Source organism: Stomoxys calcitrans, chromosome 5, assembly GCF_963082655.1.
Source record: "Stomoxys calcitrans chromosome 5, idStoCalc2.1, whole genome shotgun sequence".
NCBI classification, from domain to species: Eukaryota; Metazoa; Arthropoda; class Insecta; order Diptera; family Muscidae; genus Stomoxys; species Stomoxys calcitrans.
In genome coordinates, this window is record NC_081556.1 from 41,843,256 (window position 1) to 41,868,077 (window position 24,822).

General features: G+C 41.1%; 2 protein-coding genes across 2 annotated transcripts in view; one reads left to right on the forward strand and one right to left on the reverse strand.

Annotated features, from left to right (window-relative positions):
- The window catches only part of LOC106087051 (protein FAM8A1), a 325,072-nt gene that overhangs the window by 161,087 nt on the left and 139,163 nt on the right, over positions 1-24,822 (reverse strand). The window lies entirely within an intron of this gene.
- The window catches only part of LOC106086162 (DNA fragmentation factor subunit alpha), a 155,553-nt gene that overhangs the window by 119,088 nt on the left and 11,643 nt on the right, over positions 1-24,822 (forward strand). Inside the window, exon 2 of the mRNA XM_059370553.1 lies at positions 19,405-19,620. Coding sequence (XP_059226536.1) covers positions 19,405-19,620 — 216 coding nt within the window. The remainder of the gene's footprint in view (positions 1-19,404; positions 19,621-24,822) is intronic.

Genomic DNA, 24,822 nt, shown 5'->3' on the forward strand with positions numbered 1-24,822 from the left:
ACTCAATAACTTGAGAATGTTCATATCCGCTAAATCAGACAGGTTCTCAAAGAAATGAGAACCTAAAGTGGAACTCCTTCTTACTGCTAGTGCGGGACACACACACAGAAGGTGTTCTATAGTCTCTTCTTCCTCGATGTTCCTACAGCTTCTACAAAAGTTGTTGCTGGCAACCTTCAGTATGCCAGCATGTTTTCCGATTAGACAGTGACCTCTCATGATGTACACAATGACTGAGACGTCTGTTCTAGCCAGTGATAGCAAAGCGGTAGACCTCTTCAAGTCTAGATTAGGCCACATAGTTTTGGAATGCTCACAGCCCCCTCTTTGTGACCATCTATCATTCGTTGTCCTTCGGGACTGGTCTTGAAAATTTAGCTTAAACGTGGCTAGAGGCATACCCACAGATTCCAGTATCCCTGGAATGTGTAGGGTAGTTCCTAGTCTCGCTAGCTCGACCGCTTTACCAGTTTCCTGAGATATCTCTGTGGCCCCGCACCCAAAACAGGTGAATTTTGAACTATTCAGCCATCTCGTTAGGAGATATGCGACAGTCGAGGCCGGTTTTTGTTTCGTTCAGAAACACGTTCTCCAGGGATTTAATGGCTGCCTGGCTGTCTGAGAAGATATTTATGCCAATCGTCGTTATGACATTATATTTTAGCCATACCACCACTTCCTTAATTGCTAGGATCTCCGCTTGATATATACTGCAGTGGTCGGGTAACATCTTCGATATGACCAGCTCTAGATCTTTAGAGTACACCTCGAAGTCCACCTGGATGTTTAGTTTGGAACCATCCTTATAGAAGTCTATGTAACTTCTATCACCAGGGATTTCGTAGTTCCAATCGGCTCTATCAGGAAAAGTGGTACAGTGGCTTTTTATCAAAAAGCGGCTCAGGTAGGGTGTAATCCACACTGCCTGGAACATCGGATGTTGTATCAAGGATAACACGGTGTCCGTAGCCGCCACATGAGCAAAGAGAAAACTCCCTTAAACTCGCGGTAGTGGACGCTGCAATTCGTCTAACCACAATGTCCAGAGGCATTAGATGTAGCATTAAATTCAGTGCATCAGATGGTGTCGTCCTCAGTGTGGCTGTGATGCACAAAAAGCCGTCCTTTAGATCCGATTAAGTATTGAGCAAGAATACAGGCTCTGTGTCTCCCATTCCCCGTGGCCTTGAGTAGTCTTAATCCACGAACCATTTCTCCACAGACCCATGGTTCCTGGATAAGAACCACGTCAAATCCTCTTGCCATCAGGGGGATCTTTAGTGTTGCCGAAGCGGCCTTACAATGGTGGATATTTATCTGTAGAAACCGGACCATAGTCAGGACTCAGAACTTCCACCACTGCTGTGTTCGGCTTGTCTTCTGATTCCACCAGGAGTTCATCCTCACAAGATTCATTAGATGATGAGCTTCTGTACGCATCCAGGGGCAGGTGAGAAAGCTGTGGAACCACTCTGCCACAGGACACTGGTCACTTGCGGTGTGGACGATTTCTCTTTAGATGCTTCACTAGCTCCTGTTATCCAAGAACTAACTTCCACCACTGTTTTTTGTTAGCCCCGTCTTCTGATTCCGCCAGCAGTTCATCCTCACAAGATTCGTTAGATCTTGTCATTATAAGCTTCTGTACGCATCCAGGGGCAGGTGAGAAAGCTGTGGAACCACTCTTCCACAGGACACTGGTCACTTGCGGGGTGGACGATTTCTTCTTAGATGCTTCACTAGCTGCTGTTATCCAAGTACTAACTTCCACCACTGTTGTGTTAGCTTCGTCTTCTGATTCCGCCAGGAGTTCATCCTCACAAGATTCGTTAGATCTTGTCATGATGAGCTTCTGTACGAATCCAGGGGCCGGTGAAAAAGCTGTGGAACCACTCTTCCTCAGTACACTGGACACTTGTGGGGTGGATGATTTCTTCTTAGATGTTTCACTAACTGCTGTCGAAGTACTTTCTGAGTTCCGTGCTTCCCGAACTTTGAGCCCAGTCCAACCGGATGACCCACCGGATGAGGTCTGCGAGACAGCCGGAGTTTAGTCAGTTGAGAAACGTTGAGAAAGCAGTGTACGACACGTGGTGTGAACGATACCTCCTTTAGGTCTGCGAGACAGCCGGAGTTTAGTCAGTTGAGAAAGCAGTGTACACCACGCGGTGTGGACGATTCCTCCTTTTATGCTTCACCAGCTGCTGCTGTTGAAGTACGTTTTGAGTTCCGTGCATCCACACTGGCGCAGACCTTGAGCCCGGTCCAACCGGATCACCCACCCAGTTAGTGCTTGTGGGTGCCGTTTTGATGCCATTCCCTACTATCTCGATTTTGGCAGGGGGATTTTCTGTCTCCTGCAATCCGCCATACTTTTGCCATGTGGTCAATAGTTCCTCAGACAAGTGTTTAGCAACAACTGCTGTGTCGTCTCCAGATTCCCACCGCTTTCGTGGGCTACAACCCTTTCAGACTTTTTGAGGTCTGCGAGACAACCGGCGTTTAGTACGAATACCTCATGTCTACGGTCACCATCAGTCTCATCCAATCTACCAATCTTCCAGTCGGTCGATGCAAGTTTGGGATTACATTCCCTTAGTCTTCCAAGTATGGCTCCAGGATCTGGGAGAATCCTTGGCCATTGGTCGAGAAGGAATATCTTACTTCTTGACTAAATGTAGAGCTGCACCTGGCCAGATCACACCAATCTTTTTTAGCGCACAACGATACATTTCAATTGAGCGTTGATCCCCGAAGGCAATTAGTCTGTATCGGCCGCGATACCAGCCTGCATAGTCACAAACTGGAGAAGCCCCAGAAAATTCCGCAAGAACATCGGAGTGTACTAATGACAGTCCATTGACTATCCCTCTCGAATTATTCCTAGCTTTGCAGCTCTGTTCTTCTCCCTTGTCGACAACTGCCATTACCAAACTTGGACCTAGCGACATTAGCAAAGGTTCCTGGACCCATCTTACTATTGTCCGCCCTAGTTCTTTTAGGCACGGGATGCCCTCCAGGTGACCACAGCCTTTTGGCTGACTGCGTTGAAGTTTCAAAATCTAGAAGTGTAGTCTTTGGGTTAGCCTGTGCAGCGAATCCCCGAGCCCAATTTAGGGAGTCCCTTTCCCTATTAGTGAGAGTCGTAGGATCATTCGCACCAAGCCTCTCAATAAACCTTAGAGCGATGCGCCTTCTGTTATTCCAACCTCTTAAAGAGCATGTTGGTTTGCCAGGGAAGGCCGATGGCTTAGGCAAATTACAGGCATGCGAGGAAAGAATAGGTTCGGCCTTGTCCTTGAGACTCGAACCAGGTGTCTTCGTCAAAAGCCGCTGCTGACCAGTCCTCTGTCGGCTACCCAAGTAAGTGTTGACAAAATTTCTTATCAAAAATTAAGTTCGGACAAAACTTTTTGGCAAAACTTCTTACAGAAATAAAATTTTCTAGAAAAATAACATTTTTGACAACAAATTTCTATAGATGTTAAATTTTCTCGAATTATTCTATTGAATGAAATTTTGGGCAAAAATTCTCATAGAAATAAAAATTGCCCACCATTAGCCAAGCTCTTATAGTGGTTATTCATTTCACATAGAAATGTTGATAAAATTAATTCACCTACATTTTCGATCACCGTGGTCTATGCAATTTGCTTAGCAAATAGGAAAAGCCGCGGTTTTAGTTTTCTTTTGAGGTATATGCCACAATGAGGCTGTTTTCACTGCAATTGTGTGCATTGGTTTTTATTATTATTGGAGCGAAAAGGCTACACTTACGTTTACCCATTTGGAGGAGGCACACATGACAGAGTCATAATGCGCATGGCACATATAACAGCTATGAGGTTTTAAATGAATTTGCCATTTTATACGGCTTTGTGCCAATGGCAAATAAACATGCCATACTAGCAAAAATTTAGAAAATTGTGTGGATAATATTGCTCCTGGCTGATTGTGGTAGCTTAAAATTTGAATGTTTAGTATTATCATCATTTAAAGGGTTTGCAGTTATTGTTCTATACTGTTTTAATTTGATATTTGTATACCCTACACCACTATTGTGGTATTATAACTTAGTGCATTTGTTTCTAACAGTATTCTGATCGACTCATCGCCACTCCTATGGGTGGCCATCATAAATGACCTATTACGGATGTTGACTGAGGTGGGATTTGAACCCGTCTGCTACGCAGACGATGTCATAATACTTCTAAGATATAAGGGTCCAAATCAGCTATGCAGAAGAGCCTTGCAGATGACATATGACTGGGCTAGACCCAGAGGTTTCAATGTTAACCCAGAGAAGACTGAAATATACCTGTGTGCTTCAATTCGACGCACCACGCTTCCTCAATAAGACGATTTCCATATCTGGCAAAGTAAGATACGAGTGATCTTGGAGAGGAAACTGAATTGGAGGTGTCACATTTAGAAGCGTACCGAGAAGGCTCCCAGATGTTGGGCACTATGTAGACGAGTCGTAGGCTCGAAATGGGGCCTGAATCAGAGGATAGTCCGCTGGCTCTACAGAAGCGTGGTTAGACCAATACTTACTTACGCCTCAGTAGTTTGGTAGACTGCTATAGAGAAACAACGTTATGACCATACAACAGGTTCAGAGAACAAGTTTTCTTGGAATAGGCGGGGTGATGAGAACCACGCCCACTAGGACACCGGACACTATTCTAGATATCCGACCCATTGACATAAAGATTAAGTGTTATGCAGCCACTGCGGCTATGAGACTTAAGGCGATGGAAGAATGGATCGTGGATGGGAGCAGCTCATATCATCGCGGTATAATCGAGGCGGCGATAGGAAACCAGGAAGGGTGGGAAGAGGTTTCCGATCGGTTACCTGAAACGACACTTGAGGTCGAGTGCGAGGCACTGCTGCCAGCGGCATAGTCTTGGATTGACGGGAGCCTAATATTGCCATTAGGAAGATCTTGTTACACGGATGGATCAAAGCTTGAGGACAGAGTTGGCCTGGGGGTCTACATTGAGAACCCAGGGACTGAGATCTGTTTAAGACTGACTGACCATAATACGGTCCTGCCAGCGGAGATCCGGGCGATCACGGAATGCTTGAAGTGGTGTGGTGCTACCGCGAGGACGTCGAGTGTGAACATCTTTACCGACAGTAAAACTACCATAAAGGCAATAACAACCAGGACGGTAGGGTCACGAACAGTCTTGGAATGTAAGAAGGAGATTAACACGTGTTTTGGGTATGACACGATCCGCTTCGTTTGGGTGCCGGCCCTTAGTAGAATAACTGGGAATGAGAAGGCAGACGATTTGGCAGTGAAGGCCAGAGGACTGCCGTCAATAAACTTGGTTAAGCCTTTTGGGTCAACGCGGTCCGAGTTAAGGGAGTGAGCGACGATAGCGCATGCAACATTGTGGAACAGCGAAACGGTCGGTAGAACGGCGAAAATCCTATGGGGGATCCAGATCGTGAGACGAAGGAAGGAAGTAAGAACAAGGTGAGTATAGCTGTTGGTATCATAAAGGGGCATAAAGGACTACGAGCTCACTTATGTAAAATCAGTGCGGCAAGTGATAACATGTGTAGGGCTTGCGGGGAAAATGACGAGACGTTGGAGCATTTCTTTGGTCATTGCCCGGCTTACGCGTCTAACCGATACCGGCACTTAGGTGGGGACACAATACCAGGCATGAACCAACTTAGGGGAGTGGTACTGAAAACAATGTAAGTAGCACGGAATTCCTAACTTAAAATTTTCTTCTTAGAGTTTACTTTATAGTTTTTAGAGCGCACAACAAGCCGATTACTGGCTTAGGTGTATGTCCATAGTGGCATGGGGCGGATTAATATCTGCACCCTCTTTTCAACCTAATCTTACCTATGTCCCTTCTGGGTGTTACAAACAAATGCACTAAGTTATAATACCCTATACCATAGATGTGGTGTAGGGCATAGAAATCGTATATGCTGCACACATTGCCAAGTAAAAGATATTTTGATAAAAGAAATTTGTATTGACTTTAAAAAAATTATTTCAAGTTTTTGCCTGTTAGGGCTAATATCATACAATTTCACAATTTGTGTTTGTTTCTTTTTCGACTGGAGCTCAAAAATCCTAGTCCTAGAGGCATGTCCTAAATACATAAATTTTTGATCCTGAAAAAATTTTTATGATGATGAATATGAAATATTTAATAATTTTTATTTATATAAATCGGATATACTGCACACATGATAATTTCTTACTAATTTCGATAAAAGTGACACTTACGTATATTTAAAAATTGATTTAAGAGTGTCATCAATTCCTCAGAAAAAAATTCTTCAACTTTGTTTGTGATAACAAAAATTGTGAAAAAACCAGTAAGGAAAGGCAAAAGTCGGGCGGTGCCGACTTTACAATACCCTATACCTACCCTATTGGTACAAAGTGGGAAACATGTCCATTTCTGAAACAATTTTGATGGACCTCGCCGTATGTTTTCAGATGGGTTGTTGAACAATCCGTATCACATTTCGAGCAAATATGTTCAAACTGTAATAACTACGGTTAACAAATGACAATATTATTTGCAAATTACCCAAAATTTGACAAACATATATATGGGAGCTATATCTAATTCTAAACCGATTTCGAGCAAATTTCTCAGAAAGGCGTTGTGCCAAATTTTGGCAAGATTGGTTAAAAATGCGATTGCAATATGACAGCTATATCTAAACCTGAACTAATTTCTATGAAATTCATCTATAATGTCGAGAGTCAAGAGGAAATCCTTCCTGCCATATTTCAAGAGAATCGATTGATCATTTGAATGCAATATTACTGCAAATCGGACGAATATAAAGGGTGATTTTTTTGAGGTTAGGATTTTCATGCATTAGTATTTGACAGATCACGTGGGATTTCAGACATGGTGTCAAAGAGAAAGATGCTCAGTATGCTTTGACATTTCATCATGAATAGACTTACTAACGAGCAACGCTTGCAAATCATTGAATTTTATTACCAAAATCAGTGTTCGGTTCGAAATGTGTTCAAATTTTGACAAATTTTGTTCAGCGATGAGGCTCATTTCTGGTTGAATGGCTACGTAAATAAGCAAAATTGCCGCATTTGGAGTGAAGAGCAACCAGAAGCCGTTCAAAAACTGCCCATGCATCCCGAAAAATGCACTGTTTGGTGTGGTTTGTACGCTGGTGGAATCATTGGACCGTATTTTTTCAAAGATGCTGTTGGACGCAACGTTACGGTGAATGAACACATTTCGAACCGAACACTGATTTTGGTAATAAAATTCAATGATTTGCAAGCGTTGCTCGTTAGTAAGTCTATTCATGATGAAATGTCAAAGCATACTGAGCATCTTTCTCTTTGACATCATGTCTGAAATCCCACGTGATCTGTCAAATACTAATGCATGAAAATCCTAACCTCAAAAAAATCACCCTTTATATATGGGAGCTATGTCTAAATTTGATTTCCGATTTCGATCCGATTTCGATCAAACTTTATAGACATTGTGGAAGTTGTCGAGGAAAGCGTTGTACAAAATTTTGGAAAGATTGGTCAATAGATTTGCTCGCAGTGGCTCTAGGAGTAAAAATCGGGCTATATATATATTTGGGAGCTATATCCAAATCTGAACCGATTTCTATGAAATTCACCTGAAGTGTCGGGAGTCATAAAAAAATCCTTCCTGCCAAATTTCGAGAAAATCGGTTAACAAATGACCATTTTATTGCAGTATTACTGCAAATCGGACGAACATATAAATATATGGGCTATATCCAAATCTGAACCGATTTTTTCCAATTTCAATAGGTTTTGTCTCTAGGCCGAAAACCATGCCGATACCAAATTTGAAAACGATCGAATGAAAATTGCGATCTGCAGTTTGTACGCAAATTAACATGGACAGACGGACAGACAGACAGACATACAGACAGACGGGCATAGCTAAATCGAATCAAAAAGTGATTCTCAGTCGATTTGTATCAATGGTTCTATCTCTCTTCCTTTTGGGTGTTACAAACTAATTCACTATGTTATAATACCCTGTACCACAATAGTGGTATTATTGATTAAAATTTTTATATCATATTTATTGTATTATATTTTTATACCCTCCACCATAGGATGGGGGTATGCCAATTTCGTCATTCTGTTTGTAACTCCTCGAAATACTCGTCTAAGACCCCATAAAGTATATATTGGGATTGTAAATGGGCTATATCGGTCCATGTTTTGATATAGCTGTCATATAAACCTATCTGGGGTCCTGACTTCTTGAGCGTCTAGAGGCCGCAATTCCTATCCGATTTGGCTGAAACTTTGCACAACATGTTTCGATGTGACTTCCCACAACTGTGGGTCCCTAACCTGATATAGCTGCCATACAAACCGATGTTGAATCTTGACTTCTTGAGGCACTAGAGGGCGCAATTCTCATCCGATTTGGCAGACATTTTGCATGAGGTGTTATGTTGTGACTTCCAGCAACTGTGGTAAGTATGGCGCAAATCGGTGCATAACCTGATATAGCTGCCATATAAACTGATCTGGGATCTTGACTTCTTGAGCCTCTAGAGGGCGCAATTCTCATCCGATTTGGCTGAAATTTGGCATGAGGTGTTATGTTGTGACTTCCATAGCAGTCATATAAACTGATCTGGGATCTTGACTTTTTGAGCCCTTAGAGGGCGCAATTCTCTTCCGATTTGATTGAAATTTTGCATGAGGTGTTATGGTGTGACTTCCAATAACTGTGATAAGTATGGCGCAAATCGGTACATAACATAATATAGCTGCCATATAAACTGATCTGGGATATTGACTTCTTGAGCCTCTAGAGGGCGCAATTCTCATCCGATTTGGCTAAAATTTGGTCCCGCCGAACTTAGCACGCTCTTACTTGTTTAAATTAACTCAGCATATAATTTGCATTCGTAGAGTTAGCTATATTTTTATACAATGTGGTAGGTTACTCAAGACATTTGATATTTTCATTTTGTACATTGATGTACAACATATCTGTGAAAATGCTGTTTTAATATTTTTCTGCACACATGGCAAAGACTTACATGTTAATAGAAAAAAAATTCTTGCCTATTCATAAAAATTAATATCCTTGCGCTATCAATTCATTTGTCTGAAGAAAAGAAAAAGTTGGGTTCAAAAGATCAACTCCAAAATTGCTGTTCTGTACCACACCTATAACTATAGCCAAAATACCACAAGAATTTATTATCTAATTCTTTGTGGTATTTATTTTTACCCTCCCAACCACTTTGACTTGTAAATGTGGGCAATAAATTTCATAGATTATAACAAACAATGAGTAAACTAATATTCTGAACGAACATGCTATGATAAATGTAGTTGCCTAAAATTTCCCTTCGCTAAGCAATTTCTCTGGGCAATGTGACCGATATGCCATCACGGTTTTGCCGACATTGGCTAACTGTTGTTAATTTGACATTTTGATTAATTGCCATTTGTCTCCAAAACCTCTGGAGTAATGAACAACAGATGACATTTTCATTGTGTGACCATTGCCAGACAATGAAAATACCAGCACCTTATTTTCAGCTCTGCACATGATTGGTGGCTGTAAAGTTTCTCCTTTGTTGCCATAATCATTGTGGCTTATCCCTCTTGGGGCTGTGTAGGGTGGCAGTCAAGGTGGATCCACTTCTCTCTTGTGACGCTGTCAATGTCAGGGTCGTTTTGGTGTTGATGGTTATTTGTAAATCCATAATAGAAATAAATGCAGAAGTTAAAGCTGGTGTGTGGGTTTAAGTAGGTGTAGAAGCCCTTGGCTTTTGTTTAGTTGTTGTTGGTTTTTAAGAAAGACAGAACTGAAATTGGACCAAAGCTAGATTATAAACGGTACCTTAAATTAGTCTTAAATGTAGTCTATTGTGATGCAACAGTAGGGAAAAAGAAGAGCCTTAGGTTAGGTACGGTTAGGTTGAAAAGAGGGTGCGGATACTCATCCACCCCATGTCACTATGGACATACACCTTAGCCAGTAATCGGCTTGTGGTGCGCTCTAAATTCTAAATAAGAAAGAGCGTGCTAAGTTCGGCCGGGCCGAATCTTATATACCCTTCACCATGGTCACATCTGTCGAGTTCTTTGCGCAGTATCTGTTTTTAGGCAAACAAAGTATAATGAATAGGGACTGAGGAGCAGCCGATTCGGGGCTCAAGAAGCGAAATCGGGAGATCGGTTTATATGGGAGCTGTATCATATTGCACACGTATGTTAAAGGCCATGGGAGGAGCTGTTGTACAAAATGTGTGCCAAATCGGATGAGAATTGCGCCCTCTAGAGGCTTAAGAAGTTAAGATCCGAGATCGGTTTATATGGCAGCTATATCAGGTTATGTTCCGATTAGGATCATACTACTCACAGTTATTGGAAGTGATATCACTAAACACTATGTGCAAAATTTGAGTCAAATCGGACGAGAATTGCGCCCTCTAGAGGCTCAAGAAGTCAAGACCCAAGATCGGTTTATATAGCAGCTATATCAGGCTATAGACCGATTTGAACCATACTTAACACAATTGGTGGAAGTGATATCAAAACACTATCTCATCTCTGGAGGCTCAAGAAGTCAAGATCCAAGATCGGTTTATATGGCAGCTATATCAGGTTATAGACCGATTTAAACCAAACTTAGCAAAGTTGTTGGAAGTGATATCAAAACACTATAAAACAAATCGGACAAGAATTGCGCCCTCTAGAGGCTCATTAACCAAGATCGGTTTATATGGCAGCTTTATCAAAACATGGACTGTGGCCCATTTACAATCCCAACCGACCTACACTAGTAAGAAGTATTTGTGCAAAATTTCAAGCGGCTAGCTCTACTACTTCAAAAGTTTGCGTTCTTTCGACAGACAGACGGGCGGACGGACAGACAGACGGACGGACATTGCTAGATCGACTTAAAATGTCACGACTATCAAGAATATATATACTTTATGGGGTCTTAGACGCATATTTCGAGGTATTACAAACAGAATGACGAAATTAGTATACCCCCATCCTATGGTGGAGGGTATAAAAAAAGTAACCTGGAAAAAGAAAATCTAAGTTAGGAAATCCGAACTACTTACAAAATCCTTAACTGTTTTCCATGCCACTCCCTTAAGTTGGTTCAAATCTGATACAGTGTCCCTACCTAAGTGCCGGTATATGTTCGACGCGAAAGCCAGGCAATGTCATAGGAAAAGTTCCAACGTCTCATCTTCTTGCCCGTATGCCCTACACATGCTATCACTTGCCGGACTGATTTTACATAATTGAGTTCGTAGTCCTTTGTGTCCCGTTCTGATACTTGGAGCTATACTGACCTCCTTCTTACTTCCTTACAGTAATAGTCTCGTATTCTCATGACCTGGGTCTCCCCATAGGATCATCGACGTCCTACCGACCTTTTCGCTGTTCCACAGGGTTGCATGCGCATTCGTCGCCCACGTCCTTAACTCGGACAGCGTTGACCCAAGAAGCTTCGGGTTAATCAAGTTTATTGACGGTAGTTTTATGGCCTTCATTGCCAAATTGTGTGCTTCTCATTCCCAGTTACTCCGCTATGGTGCGAATATTGCCATACTCAGAGAAGGTGTTAATCTCCTTCCTACATTCCAAAACTGTCCATTATCTTTCCGTTCACACTCGTATTATGGTCAGGCAGTCTAAAATAGATCTCCATCCCTGGGTTCTCAATGTAGACACCCAGGACCACTCTGTCCTCTAGCTTTGATCCATCCGTATAACATGATCTTCCAGATGGCAATACTAGGGTTCTTTCAATCCAAGACAGGGCCGCTGGCATCAGTGAGTCGCACTTGACTCGAAGAGACTACACTTGTATCCAATCGAAAACCTCTTCCTTTCCTTCCAGGTTTCCTATCGTTGCCTTAGATGGGAAACCAAGCAACGCCGCACTGGTTATCCACTATAACCAATTTTTCGTTCGATTTGGCTGAATTTTTGCACTTGGCGTTCTTTTATGATTTCCAACAACTGTACTAGGGAGGCCACCGTAGAGCAGAGGTTAGGATGTTCGCCTATGACACTGAACGCCTGGGTTCGAATCCTGGCGAGGCCATCAGAAAAAAATTTCAGCGGTGGTTTTCCCCTCCTAATGCTGGCAACATTTGTGAGGTACTATGTCATGTAAAACCTCTCTCGAAAGAGGTGTCGCACTGCGGCACGCCATTCGGACTCAGCTATAAAAAGGGGGCCCCTTATCGTTGAGCTTAAAACTTGAATCGGACTGCGCTCGTTGATATGTGAAAAGTTTGCCCCTGTTCCTTAGTGGAATGTTCATGGGAAAATTTGTTTGTTTGTAACAACTGTATCAGGTATGGTCCAAATCGGCTATAACCTAACACAGCTGCCATGTAAACCCGTCTCTCGGTCATCCTTGTTCGGTTTCAGTTTAAGTTATTACTGTTATGTTAGTTATTAGACCATAGGATGGGGGCATTCTAATATCGTCATTCTGTTGGTAATACCTCGAAGTATACATCTGAGATCCCATAAAGAATATATATTTATTAATCGTCTGGTCACTTTAAGTCGATCCAGCCATGCCCGTCCGTCTGTCCGTCCATCTGTCCGTCCGTCTATCGAAAGCACGCTAACTTTCGAAGGAGTAATGCTAGCCGCTTGAAATTTTTCACAAATATTACTTATTAGTGTAGGTCGGTTGGGATAGTAAATGGGCCAAATCGGTCCATGTTTTGATATAGCTGCCATTTAAACCGATCTTGGGTCTTGACTTCTTAAGCCTCTAGAGGGCGCAATTCTTGTCCGTTTTGACTGAAATTTTGCACGTAGTGTTTTGGTATCACTTCCAACAACTGCGTAAAAGTGTGGTTCAAATCGGTCCATGTTTTGGTATAGCTGTCATATAAACCGATCTTGGGTCTTGACTTCTTGAGCCACTAGAGGACGGAATTATTATCCGATTTAGCTGAAATTTTGCACGTAGTGTTTTGGTATCACTTCCAACAACTGTGTTAAGTATGATACAAATCGGTTCATAACCTGATATAGCTGCCATATAAACCGATCTGGGGTCTTGACTTCTTGAGCCTCTAGAGGGCGCAATTCTTCTCCGATTTGACTGAAATTTTGCACGTAGTGTTTTGGTATCACTTCCAACAACTGCGCAAAGTATGATTTAAATCGGTTCATAATTTGGTATAGCTGTCGTTTAAACCGATCTTGGGTCTTGACTTCTTGAGCTTCTAGAGGGCGCAATTCTCGTCTGATTTAACTGAAATTTTGCATGAGGTGTTTTGGAATCACTTTCAATAACTGTGTTAAGTATGATTTAAATCGGTTCATAATCTGGTATAGCTGTCATATAAACCGATCTTGGATCTTAACTTCTTGAGCCCATAGAGCGCGCAATTCTCATGCGATTTGTCTGAAATATTGCATGAGATGTTTTGTTATGACTTCCAATAACTATGCTAAGTATGGCGCAAATCGGTACATAACCTGATATAGCTGCCATATAAACCGATCTCGGGTCTTGACTTCTTGAGCCTCTAGAGGGCGCAATTCTGGTCCGATTTGGCGCAAATTTTGTACAATGGCTTCTCTCATGACCTTCAACATACGTGTCTAATATGGTCTGAATCGATCAATAGCTTGATACAGCTCCCATATTAACCGATCTCCCGATTTTACTTCTTGAGCCCCCACAAGGCGCAGTTCTTATCCGAATGAACTGAAATATTACACAAAGACTTCTACAATGTTCAGCATTAATTTATGGTTTGAATCGGACTATAACTTAATATAGCTCCAATAGCACAACAGTTCTTTTCCAATATATTTTGTTTGCCTACGAAGAGACACTGCGCATAGCACTCGACAAATGCGATCCATGGTGGAGGTTATATAAGATTCGGGTCGGCCGAACTTAGCACGCTCTTACTTGTTTTTTTTTTCTTCAATTCTATCATTCTTAAGTAACACACTTTATCTTTGGCTGAGTGTGAACTACTTCTCGCCCATACTTTGTGTTGGTAAATGTCAAAATAATTGACATTAAATGTGATTTAAGATCCAATAACGACAAATGTCTGCAAGAATTTACAACACTGCGGTTTTGTAAAAGACAATGCCTTGAAGGTGGCTTAAATATTATTTACTGGCATAAACTTTGTCAGCATACAGTTATGAAAAAAAAAAAAAAATAAAACACATGTCCTTTGTACAAGTGTTTGGCAGTTCATTATTATTATTTTTTTATAATATTTTATAAGCTTTGACATTGGATGGGGTGGAATGTATTTATAAAATTTTTCGAATTTAAATGACAGAGTGTGAATTGTTGCCAAGGATGTAAATGGACAGAGTATTTGTACAACTCTACACAAGAATAGCAAATCTAAGGATTTTCTTAACATAAACAAGTAAAAGCATGCTAAGTTCGCCGGGCCGAATCTTGGGAACCCACCACCATGCTAAAAGTGTATACAAAATAAATTTAGTTGAGGGGCATAATTTTATTCTACATACCAAACTTCTGTCAATCTAACTTCTGTCAACCAACTTAAAGCTTCTAGGAGCCGAACAAGGATAATCGACAGACCGGTTCATATGGAAGCTAGATCAGGTTATAGACTGATTTGGACCATGCTGGGCACAGTAGTTGGAAGTCGTAACATAACACCGTATGCAAAATTTATACCCAAGCCCAGCAAGGCAAGTTATGCGACACCCAAGGCCTACAGACCTGTAAGCCTTACGTCCTTTCTACTCAAAACCATTCAACGTATTGTGGATACCATGATGAAAAGAAGGACATCCAGCGTACTGCTCAAATACAAACAGCATGCCTATGTCAAGGGAAGGTTGGGGGAGACTGCCCTGAACGAGGTTGTGCATAAAATAGAAGAATCCTTCGATGGCAAGACGTACACACTGGCGGTATGCATTAATATCAAGGGGGCTTTTAACAATGTGCGACCCGAAACAAACTGATCCAATCCTTAGACCAGTACTTGGTGGACCCAGTCCTTAGAGACTTGATAAACCATATGCTAAGGAACAAGTGAAAGTAGATGAGACAGTGTTTGGAGTTTTTGAGAGAAAAATTCTTCGTAAAATATATGGACCAGTTTGCGCTAATGAAGAATATAGGCGACGTATGAACCACGAGATGTATGAGCTGTATGGCGACGATAGGATAGTTACACCTATCAAAATACAACGGCTGCGTTGGCTAGGTAATGTGGTCGGAGTGGATGAAGAAGCTGCAGCAAACACGGTGGTACACACAAACCGGGAAGACCAAAAGCCCGATGGAAAGATCAAGTGGTGGAAGACACCTCGAAACTTGGTGTCCGAGATTTTAGAATGAGCGCAGAAGATCAAGGTGCTTGGAACGCTATTCTACATTCGACTAGTGGAACAAATATTCTGTCTTAGCCAATTAAAGTAAAGTAAGTAAGGAACACAAATGCTGACTGAGGAGGGATTTGTACCGGTCTGTTATGCAAACGATGTAATAATACGTCTTAGGGGTAAGGAACCGGACCAGCTATGCAGAAAAGTCGAAGGAGTTTTGCAGATAGTATACGAATGGGCTAGAGCCAGGGGTCTCAATATTAGGCTAGAGAAGACTGAAATATGCTTGTTCAAGAGGAAGACGAAGGTGGGATAATTTAACGCACCACTTTTCCTTAATAAAACGATTTCGATTTCTGACAAGGTCAAATACTTAGGAGTGATTTTAGTTAGGAAACTTAATTCGAAGTGTCACATTCAGGAGCGTACTGAGAAGGCTCACAGATGTTTGGCACAATGTAGACGGGCTGTAGGCTCGAACTTGGCCCTGAATCCGAGGACAGTCCTCTGGCTCTGTAGAAGCGTGATTAGACCAATACTTACTTACGCCTCAGTAGTTCGGTGGACTGCCATGGAGAAAAAGTGCAACATTAGGACCATACAACAGGTTCAAAGAACACGTTGTCTTGGTATAGGCGGAGCGATGAGCACCACGCCCATTAGGGTACTGGAGACTATTCTAGATATCCGACCCATTGACATATAGATTAATTGTGAGGCAGCCACTGCAGCTATGAGACTTAAGGCGATGGGAGAATGGATTGAGGATGGGAGCAGCTCATACCATCGCGGTATAATCGAGTCGACAATAGGAAACCTGGAAGGTAGGGAAGAGGTTTCCGATTAGATACCTGAGACGACATTTGAGGTCGAGTGCAAGACACTGCTGCCAGCGACACAGTCTTGGACTGACAGACCCTAGTATTGCCTTCTGGAAGATCATGTTATACAGATGGATCAAAGGTAGAGGACGGAGTGGGCCTTGGGGTCTACATTGAAAGCCCATGGTTTGAGATCTGTTTTAGACTGCCTGACCATAATATGGTCCTGCAGGCGGAGATCCGGGCGATCACGGATTGTGTGAGGTGGTGTGGTGCTAACGCGAGGACGTCGAGTGTGAACATCTTTACCGACAGTAAAATTGCCATAAGGGCAATAACAACCAGGACGGTAAGATCACGAATAGTCTTGCTGTGTAAGAAGGAGATTAAAGCCTTCTCTGAGGATGGCATAATCCGCATTGTTTTTTTTGCTGGGCCATAACGGGGTAGGGGGGAGTAAAGGGACAGACGATTTGGCGTTGAAGGCCAGAAGACTGCCGTCAATAAACTTGTTAAACCGAAGCCTATCGTGTCGACGCAGTCCGAGTTAAGGGCGTGTGCGATGAATGCGCATGCAACCCTGTGGAACAGCGAATCGGTCGGTAGGACGGCGAAAATCCTATGGGGAGATCCATTTCGTGGGAAGACAAGGCTATTACTGAAGGAAGTTAGAAAGAGGTCTGTATGACTTTTGGTATCTTAACGGGACACATAGGACTACGGGTCGACGCAGTCCGAGTTAAGGGCGTGGGCGATGAATGCACATGCAACCCTGTGGAGAAGTGAAACGGTCGGTAGGACGGCGAAAATCCTATGGGATGATCCGTGTCGTAAGAGGACGAGGCTATTGTCGAATGGAAGTAAGAAGGAGGTCAGTATAGCTATTGGTATCATAACGGTACACATAGGACTACAAGCTCACTTATGTAAAATCGGTGCGGCAAGTGATAGCATGTGTAGGAGCTTGCGGGGAAGATGATGAGACGTTGGAGCATTTCCTTTGTCATTGCCCGGCTTTCGCGTCTAACTGATGCCGGACACAATGCCAGACATGAACCAACTTAGGGGAGTTGTATTGAAAACAGTTAAGCATTTTGTAAGTAGCATGGAATTCCTAACTTAAAATTTTCTTTTTTTAGGAAATTTTTTAGTATTTAGAGCGCACAACAAGCCGATTACTGGTTTTGGTCTATGTCCATAGTAGCATGAGGCGGACTAATATAAGTAACCTCTTTTCAGCCAAATCAGACCAAAATTGCGGCTGTAAGGGCTCAAGAAATCAACTCGTGAGATAAGTTTATGTGGGAGCTATATGAGGTTATGGACTGATTTGGATCGTACTTGGGACAATTGTTGAAAGTCGTTACGTATCACCGTAAATTGTAATTACTCAAAAGTTAAATCGGTAGATCAGTTTATATGGGAGCTATACCAGGTTAAAGATCGATTTTGAGATTAAGTAGTACAGTTGTTGAAAGTTATACCAAAACACTTTATGCAAAATTTCAGACAAATCGGTCATAAAGGGCTGATTGTAAGGGCTCAAGAAGTCAAATCGGGAGATCGGTTTATATTGGAGCTATATAAGGCTATGGACGGATTTGGACCGTGCTTGGCACGGTTTTTGAAAGTTATATCAGAACACTGCGTTATTTTAGCCAAATTTTGTGGCTTTCAGGGGCTTAAGAAGTCAAATCGGAAGATCGGTTTATATGAGAGCTATATCCAAATCTGAATCGATATGGTTCAGATAAAATTTCTGCTTAATATCTCAATTTTTTAAGGCTGAGTACCCTATTGAGTGAGTATAACAGACGATTGGGCAGAAGGACATGGCATAGACATCGTTAAATCGCCTTAGAATTTTATCGTGATCCGATGTATATATATATATTGGGTTGCCCAAAAAGTAATTGCGGATTTTTCATATAGTCGGCGTTGACAAATTTTTTCACAGCTTGTGACTCTGTAATTGCATTCATTCTTCTGTCAGTTATCAGCTGTTACTTTTAGCTTGTTTTAGAAAAAAGTGTAAAAAAAGTATATTTTATTAAAGTTCATTCTAAGTTTTATTAAAAATGCATTTATTTTCTTTAAAAAAATCCGCAATTACTTTTTGGGCAACCCAATATATATATATATATATATATACTTTGTCGGGTCGGAAATGTATATATCGATGTGTTGCAAACGGATCCTATGGTGATGGGTATAAAAACTCTTCTATATAACAAGTAAAAGAGGCAATGTTCGCCGAATCTTGGGAACCCAGCACCATGGATTCTACTAAAATATGGGAGCTATATGTAGTACAATAGTTAAATTTCAGTACACTTTCCTGTGGACTGTCTTCACAGCAGTTAAAACTTAGCATTATATCAGGTCTAGGTCTTTTTTTTTTTTCTGTCATAATTTAAACATCATATCCTTACAGTAATTGCCTCCCAGCGAAAAGGACAACAAAGCAAATAAAGCTTTTTATTTCAATTACAATGAATTTCCAAGGAGCAGAACAATAAACAAACAATTGTTACATTGTGCTCTTTCTCGGCAGTGTCTAACAAATAAAAATTAAGCTTTTGTTTCACAATTTGTGTGTCTGATTAACCTTAAATTTCACCATGAAGAAGAAAAAAAGAAAAACGAACGACAAACAAAAAGGACATAAAATTCTAAATGGCATCTTATAAACGAAACAAGAACGAATGAGAATAGTAATGACAAGTAGACCATTTTCGAATTGAAAGAAAATTAAACAACAAAGGACCATTTTGAAACAAATGTCGCTCTGCATTCTTGCCGTATGAGCAACTGTTTTCTATTTTTAAGGATACAGACCACATTTGGAGGACTGTTGGCTGCATACACACAAAAAAAGCAGCCATAACACTTCATAGTCTAAAATGGCAGCTGAAAATGATTATTAACGTGGTATAAAGTGTCCTCCCATAAACGTGCTCAAGAGTTTTTGGTCTGCAACAAAATTCATTCAAAGTTAGTTGACCTTTTTTTAGTGGAATTTTCTATGCGAAGCCTTGGCCACTGGCACATCCTTCATCCTTTGCCACCCTCATGTTTGTGGGTTTTTTTGTTTTGCTTATATGTGCATATTTTTAAGAGAACAATTTTTGTTTATTTAGCTTTGCCTTTGTTGTTGCCTGAGATTTTATTAACTTTTTTGTATTGTCTGCTTCGCTTCTATTCAAGGTCAAGGATATAACGCGCAACATAAAGAAGGCCGTTGTCGCCGCTTCCCTGGAGGAGATTCGTGCCAAAGTGGCTGAAAAATTTGAAAAGACCGATCAATTGGCCACCATACATTTGGACTCGGATGGCACAGAAATCGATGATGAGGAATATTTTCGCACTCTGGAGGCCAACACTGAATTAATAGCCGTATTTCCAGGAGAACATTGGATTGATGTAAGCAAAAGTTGAAATTTTAAGATTTCTTTAGCTCATAGCAAATGTAAAAAATTGAAAATTTTCTCAAAATTTCATTTCTATAGGAAATTTTGTCCAAATTTCATTTCTATGGGATATTTTGTCAAAATTTCATTTCATTTGATGTTAGATGTACTCCATTCTTAAGAGACTTTATATGAGGAGCTTCAAACCATATTCCATCAGGTCCATTCCGTACCATTCCATCCATTTCCGGCGTTACTACAGAAAAGGGCCAGACTATCTTGCGCCTCGTCCGGCCAAAATTTTCACAGCGTGCCTAGGACTTGCATATACTTCGAAAGATGGCAGGAGACAAGGGTGGTGTTTATGCCCAAGCCCGGCAAGGCAAGTTGTGCCACACTAAAGGCCTACAGACCCATAAGCCTTACGTCCTTTCTACTCAAAACTATGCAACGTATTGTGGATACTATGATAAAGAGTATGACATCCAGCGAACTGCTCGAATACAAACAGCATGCCTTTGTCAAGGGAAGGTCGGTGGAGACTGCCCTGCACTAGGTTGTGCATAAAATAGAAGAATCCCTTGATGCCAAAACGTACACCCTGGCGGTATGCATTGACATCGAGGGGGCTTTTAACAATGTGCGGACCGACACACTGATCCAATCCTTAGACCAGTGCCGGGTGGACCTGATCCTAAGAGACTGGATAAACCATATGCTAAGGAACAGGTGGATAAATTATGTGTCCCATGGCATAAATATAAGGGAGAAAGTGGCACAAGGCACGCCACAGGGGGGCATTTTATCGCCACTCCTATGGGTGACCACCATAATTGACCTATTACGGATGCTGACGGAGGAGGGACTTGAACCCGTCAGCTATGCAGACGATGTTATAACACTTCTAAGGGGTAAGGATCCGAACGAGCTATGCAGAAGGGCCGAAAGGGTCTTGCATATGGCATATGACTGGGCTAGACGCAGAGGTCCTAATGTTAAACCAGAGAAGAGTGAAACAAGCCTGTTCACGAGGAAGACGAAGGTGAACCAATTGAACGCACCCCGTTTCCTCAATAAGACGATTTCGATATCTGACAAAGTCAAATATTTAGGTGTGATCTTGGACAGGAAACTGAGTTGGAAGTGTCACATTCAGGAGCTTACTGAAAAGACTCACAGATATTGGGCCCTATGTGAACAAATACGTCTTATTTGGGGGTTGTTATGGGGGTGGGACGTCCCCTAGACATTTGGTCCCGAATGTTGATATTATATTCGTAGTCTACTTCCACATACCTTTCATTTAAGCCCCATATTGCGATGGTCAGTAAATAAGTCCTGTTATGGGGATGTTTGTAGTGAGGGGCGACCCTACCAACACTTGATCGCACATTTAGATATCAGATTCGTATTCTACTCGAGAATACCTTTCAGTTGAGTGTCATATTGCCATGGTCGGTAAATATGTCCGATTTAGGGATGTTTTGGGATTGGGGTGGTCCTCAAACACTTGGTCCCACATTTGGGTATCATATTCGTATTCTACTTTTAAATACCTTTCATTTGAGTGCCCCTTCAGATTCCAAAAAATGTAGTACCCTGTTTTCACCACCGCATCATTATGTCAGTTAAGCCGTTTTTGAGTCTATACGGAGTAGACAAACAAACAAACACAAATTTATTTTTATATTTGGTTTGCCCAAAAAGTAATTGCGGATTTTTTAAAAGAAAGTAAATGCATTTTTAATAAAGCTTAGAATGAACTTTATTCAAATATACTTTTTTTACACTTTTTTCTAAAGCAAGCTAAAAGTAACAGCTGATAACTGACAGAAGAAAGAATGCAATTACAGAGTCACAAGCTGTGAAAAAATTTGTCAACGCCGACTATATGAAAAATCCGAAATTACTTTTTGGGCAACCAATATATAAAATTTTGTCAAAATTTCATTTCTATAGGAAATTTTGTCAAAATTTCAATTCTATGGGAAATTTTGCCGAAATATACTTTTAAAGGAAACTAGCTGAGCCCGGTCCTCTCTGCTGTGCCTCATATGATATATATAAAGAGGAATACTCAAAATTTGGAAATTTCTGCTTAATTAAAATTTTTCTGCGAATTTTTCTCCACTCAAATACCTCTTCTTCAAACTCCACATTGCAATGGTCGTTTTGGGGGTATGGTTGAGCCCCAAGGACTTGGTCTCTAAAATGACAGTCAATTTTGTGCTCTGCTCCCAAAGACCTTTCATTTTAGATCCATATTGCTATGGTAGGCAAATTTACCCCATTTGAGGGGTTTTTGGGGGTGTGGTGACCCAAGAAACACTAAGTCCCACAATTGGATATCAGATTCGTTTTCTACACTTAAATACCTTAAATTTGAAACCCATATTGCAGTGATTGGTCTATAAAACAGTTTGGAGGGTGCGCAGCCCTTCTAGGCACCCACCCCAGATTTTGGTATCAAATTTTTATACCCTACACAATTACTGTGGTACAGGGTATTATAAAGTAGTGAATTTGTTTGTAACACCCAAAAGGAAGAGAGATAGACCCATTGATAAATATTCCGATAGACTCAGAATCACTTTCTATGTCCGCCTATCTGTCTGTCCGTCTGTCTGTCTGTCCGTCTGTCCGTCTGTCTGTCTGTCTGTCTGTCTGTCCGTCTGTCTGTCTGTCTGTCTGTCCGTCTGTCTGTCTGTCCGTCAGTCTGTCTTTCCATGTTAATTTGTGTACAAACTACAAGTCCCAGTTTTCATCCGATCGTCTTCAAATTTGAAATTGGCAAAAATCGGTTCAGATTTGGATATAGCTCCCATATACATGTTCGTACTGTTTTCAGTAATAATGCAATAAAATGGTCATTTGTTAACCGATTCTCACGGCAGGAAGGATTTTTTTATGACTCTCGACATTACTGGAAATCGGTTCAGATTTAGATATAGCTCTCAAATATATATATCGCCCGATTTTCACTCCTGGAGCCAGTGCGAGTGCATTTATTGACCAATCTACCCAAAACTTCATACAACGCTTTTCTCGACGACTATCACAGTATCTGAGAAGTTTGCTCGAAATCAGTTCAGATTTAGATATAGCTCCCATATAAATATTGGTCCGATTTTGAGAAATATTGCAATAAAGTGCTCATTTGTTAACCGTTTCTCTCGATATTTAGCAGGATTTTCTCCGAACACCTGATATTACTCGTGAATTTCATAGAAAAGTGGTTCGCCCGATTTTCACTTCTAGAGCCATTGCAAACAAATGTGTTGACCAATCTTGCCAACATTTTGTACAATGCTTTCTTCGGCAACTACCACAATATCTAAGAAGTTTGCTTAAAATCGTTTCAGATTTAGATGTAGCTCCCATGTATGGGTTCCACCGATTTTGAGAAATATTGCAACAAAGTGCTCATTTATGACCCGATTCTCTCGTTATCAACCGCAGTTATTACAGTTTGAACATATTTGGTTTTTGGAGCCCACCGTAGCGCAGAGGTTAGCATATCCGCCTATGGCGCTGAATGCCTGGGTTCGAATCCTGGCAAGACCATCAGAAAAAATTTTCAGCGGTGGTTTTCCCCTCCTAATGCTGGCGACATTTGTGAGGTACTATGCCATGTAAAATTTCTCTTCACAGAGGCGTCGCACTGCGGCTCGCCGTTCGGAAGGAGGCCCCTTATCATTGAGCTTAAACTTGAATTGGACTGCACTCATTGATATGTGAGAAGTTTGCCCCTGTTCCTTAGTTGAATTTTCATGGACAAAATTTTCATTTTTTTAAATATTTGGTTTGCTCGAAATTTGATACGGCGACAAACTAAAACAATTTAGAATCCATTTGAAGGCATCCGACGAGGTCCATAAAATTTTTTCAAAATTAGATTTAACTCCCATTTTGTATAAGGTAGGTGTAGGGTATTATACAGTCGGCACCGCCCGACTTTTGCCTCTCCTAACTGTTTTTTTTTTGTTGTTTGGAATTTGCTCCCACAGTATAATTTTCATTGTTATGTTTGTTTATTTGTAGCCGCAGGTATTGTCGCTTCCATTGTCGCTGCATTTGAATTTTGTGTTTCTTTTTTGTTGTTTTCTATTTTTGGTTGTTTGTGTTCAACATGCCGCAGAGGATAAACGAAACTAATGCTATTAGATTTGCTGGTTGTTGCTCGTCAATGCCATAACAAAACGAAACTACTCAACATACAAAACCTGTTCAACTCGCCTCGCCACAATATAACACATATTCATGGCAGGCTTTCTTGTAGTGGTGTTAGAGTGGTGCTGTGTAGTCTTTGATGAGTATCATGTCGTTGAACATGTCTGAAACACTTACATTTGTTGCTCGGCGACAACATGCAAGTGAGTGTGGGTGGTTGGGTGGGTTGGCTGTTTGGCTGGCATCGATATAATCCAGCAGAGAGGAATATATTGAAATGTTTGATAGTGGGAGTGAGAGTGAGTGCAAGTGAGTGTAGGTGGTTGGGTGGTTTGGCTGGCATCGATATAATCCAGCAGAGACGAATATATTGAAATGTTTGATATTGGGAGTGAGAGGTGTCTGAACGTTTTTGTTTGTTATTGTATTTGTTGGGTATGATGGCTTTTCACTCATAGCTCTTGGAGAACTTCAAATTGGACTTTGTTGTTTAAGATTAGAAATATTCTCTTTTATATATATATGTATGTGTGTATTTAAGTGCCGATTTCCATTTCGCCTGTTTTTAGTGGAGACACGTGCTAGAGAGAGGTTTAGACACGTCAAGTTCTATATAATAGACTGTCACTGGCAACAATAAATAATTTAATAATATACCACTTAAAAACTCAAATTAGAATGTCTACGAATGGAATCTTTTGTGTTGTTACCATGGTTTTTTCCCATTAAACTTTTCTTTGATGGAATTCGAAATTCTTTTTCAAGCCATATCTGCTACAAACGAGATAGGCTAAGTAGAAGCAGAAAGAGGCCAAAGTAGCCTAGCTAGCAGAGTTTTGAGAATGTAGCGACATGTTAACTTCAACATTTAATCTGCTGTCATTGCCTACAAAAAACGTCTTTCTTCAGCAATGAAACCATTCATCAATATTTGATAGACATGATAATCCCTGACAGAAAGCCAAAGTTTTTACATCACACTGATGTATCACCTCGCAAACTGAGGATTTGGTAATTCGTCGGCACTGAAAAGGACTTTATGTGA